At 37.4% G+C, this 1,983-nt stretch overlaps 1 protein-coding gene across 1 annotated transcript; it reads right to left on the reverse strand.

Annotated features, from left to right (window-relative positions):
* Positions 1-15: 15 nt before the first annotated feature.
* LOC110444141 (beta-1,3-galactosyltransferase 1-like) lies at positions 16-1,974 on the reverse strand. Its single transcript, XM_021488549.1, has one exon. It carries the CDS (start codon positions 1,914-1,916, stop codon positions 750-752), a length of 1,167 nt encoding a protein of 388 aa, XP_021344224.1. The 5' UTR covers positions 1,917-1,974; the 3' UTR covers positions 16-749.
* Between the last annotated feature and the right edge of the window lie 9 nt (positions 1,975-1,983).

Here is a 1,983-nt window from a genome sequence, read left to right on the forward strand (position 1 = left end):
ATTTTGCACAGATACGTGTATCAATAATTATAAACCTTGATAACTTGGTTATTCTGGTCAGACACTTGAATTAATAATTAATGTGAAACTGTATCCTCTTACTAATTAACGAGGAAATTATTTGTATTTGTCGCAAAAATTAAGTAATCTGCCGTATACAGTATACACACGACTTTATACATAAAATCGAGGGAAAACATATTAATACGTAGTTAAGAGAAAGATTTGTAATTAATTCAGTGAGTGTGTGCCGAAATAGGCATTAAATATCAAAAGTATTTAAACTGGCTCTTTCAGTTCATTATAATAAACCATAAAAACGACTTCCATTAATTGGTATTGCGTATTAAGAATCTGGTATCTTGGTATCCATTTTGTTATAAACACTTTTAGATTTAAACTATTTTGTGCAATATCAGTAACAACTTTCCTTCTTTTTTCTTAGAGAAACATAAAAGAAACGGGAGGAAATAACATAAACATTAAATCAATAATAAACTAAAATATTGCTTACAAAAGCCACCAAATGTAGCACCACAGTGTTTATAGGTTTCACTTGTGTACGGCGGAGGGGAGGAACCTCTTATGATGGCTTAATGGTAGTTTTTACAGACACATTATGTCCATCGTTTATAATCAATCCAGTTACCCGTCTGAACATTTTAGTTCTCCTTATCAATATATTTCTGAATGCTCTTTACAATATAAAATTCTAACACTTTGTAGAAGAAACTTAATGTAAATCCAAATCAGCCAAGTTTTTTGCATTTTCCAAACCATAACTTTTTCATCATATCCGGTGGAACTTCATGTGACGTCATCATGGTGCTACCGTGGTATATGCAGGGATCAGCTGCAAATCTCCCACCATTGAACCCTGGGATAGCCAATAGGCTGTATCCAAGTTTTTTTATGCAGAGCGAAACATACACATCTTCAAGGTGGAAAAATGGTACATGTTTGGACATTTCAAACACCTTTGTAGCCACGTTCATACTAGTAACGTACCCGGTACCGGAACAAAATCCCGGATAATCACTCCCAGGAAAACTTTTCTTTGATGCATACCATTTGGATCGGCTATCCCGGATAGGTTTAGCCGTCTGATGACACACTCCGCCTACATGTGTCTGTAGCTTGTCTTTGTTAGTGTTTAATGTTTTAAGAATATTTGGAATGTTGACATACATATCATCATCAGTTTTCATCACAAATTTCGCGTGCTTACATTTGGTGCTGGCCCATTTGTACGCCATCATGGTTTTGTACGTCAAGTTACTGTAAGCATCCTTGAAGTCTTCCTGAAGAATATCTCTGAACACTTTAAATTCTTCTCTTACTTGTTCATCCATTTCTGGATTAGCAGGAGCTCCTAGTAGGAAGGCATACCGAATGTTTGAATCCAAAGAGTTATTTTTAGCATACGTTAGCCATGTGTTACGTATGGTTTCCCTCTGTAGTCTGTTCTTGTGAACTGTAAATATCAGAATGACGACATCTATTTCAGGGGATGTGTCATTACGATCACAAATTTGGTCGTTGTCTAACACGTAATTAAAGTTATGATTGAAACATGTTTTACAGTTGTCAGGACGATCGGATATGTCCGTGGACACCAATCTGCTAACATCTGGCGTTAAGTCAGGCGTCACCTCTCCGTTACTTAATTCCGACAGTTTAAGAACTCTCAGTAACGCTTTGGCGTCCTTTTCATAGAATTCCTTAACGTTGTCAGTCAGCTGCACAGACAGCGTGAATATTTCGTTAACTTGATACCAGTAAACAAACACACTGGCGAACATGACGACACACAATCCGACAAAGGCGCACAGAAGCCCCTTGGTAGTACAGACCCGCCCACTCTTTTTGTCGTGGTCAGTCATCACGGATACAGAACAGGCGGTCAAACACGGCATAGTCCTAGCACTATATCACTTTCACAGTAGAACTAGTTTAGTCCTAGCACTATAGTACTTACACAGT

The sequence above is a fragment of the Mizuhopecten yessoensis genome, unplaced genomic scaffold (genome assembly GCF_002113885.1).
Source record: "Mizuhopecten yessoensis strain PY_sf001 unplaced genomic scaffold, ASM211388v2 hete_36037570, whole genome shotgun sequence".
NCBI classification, from domain to species: Eukaryota; Metazoa; Mollusca; class Bivalvia; order Pectinida; family Pectinidae; genus Mizuhopecten; species Mizuhopecten yessoensis.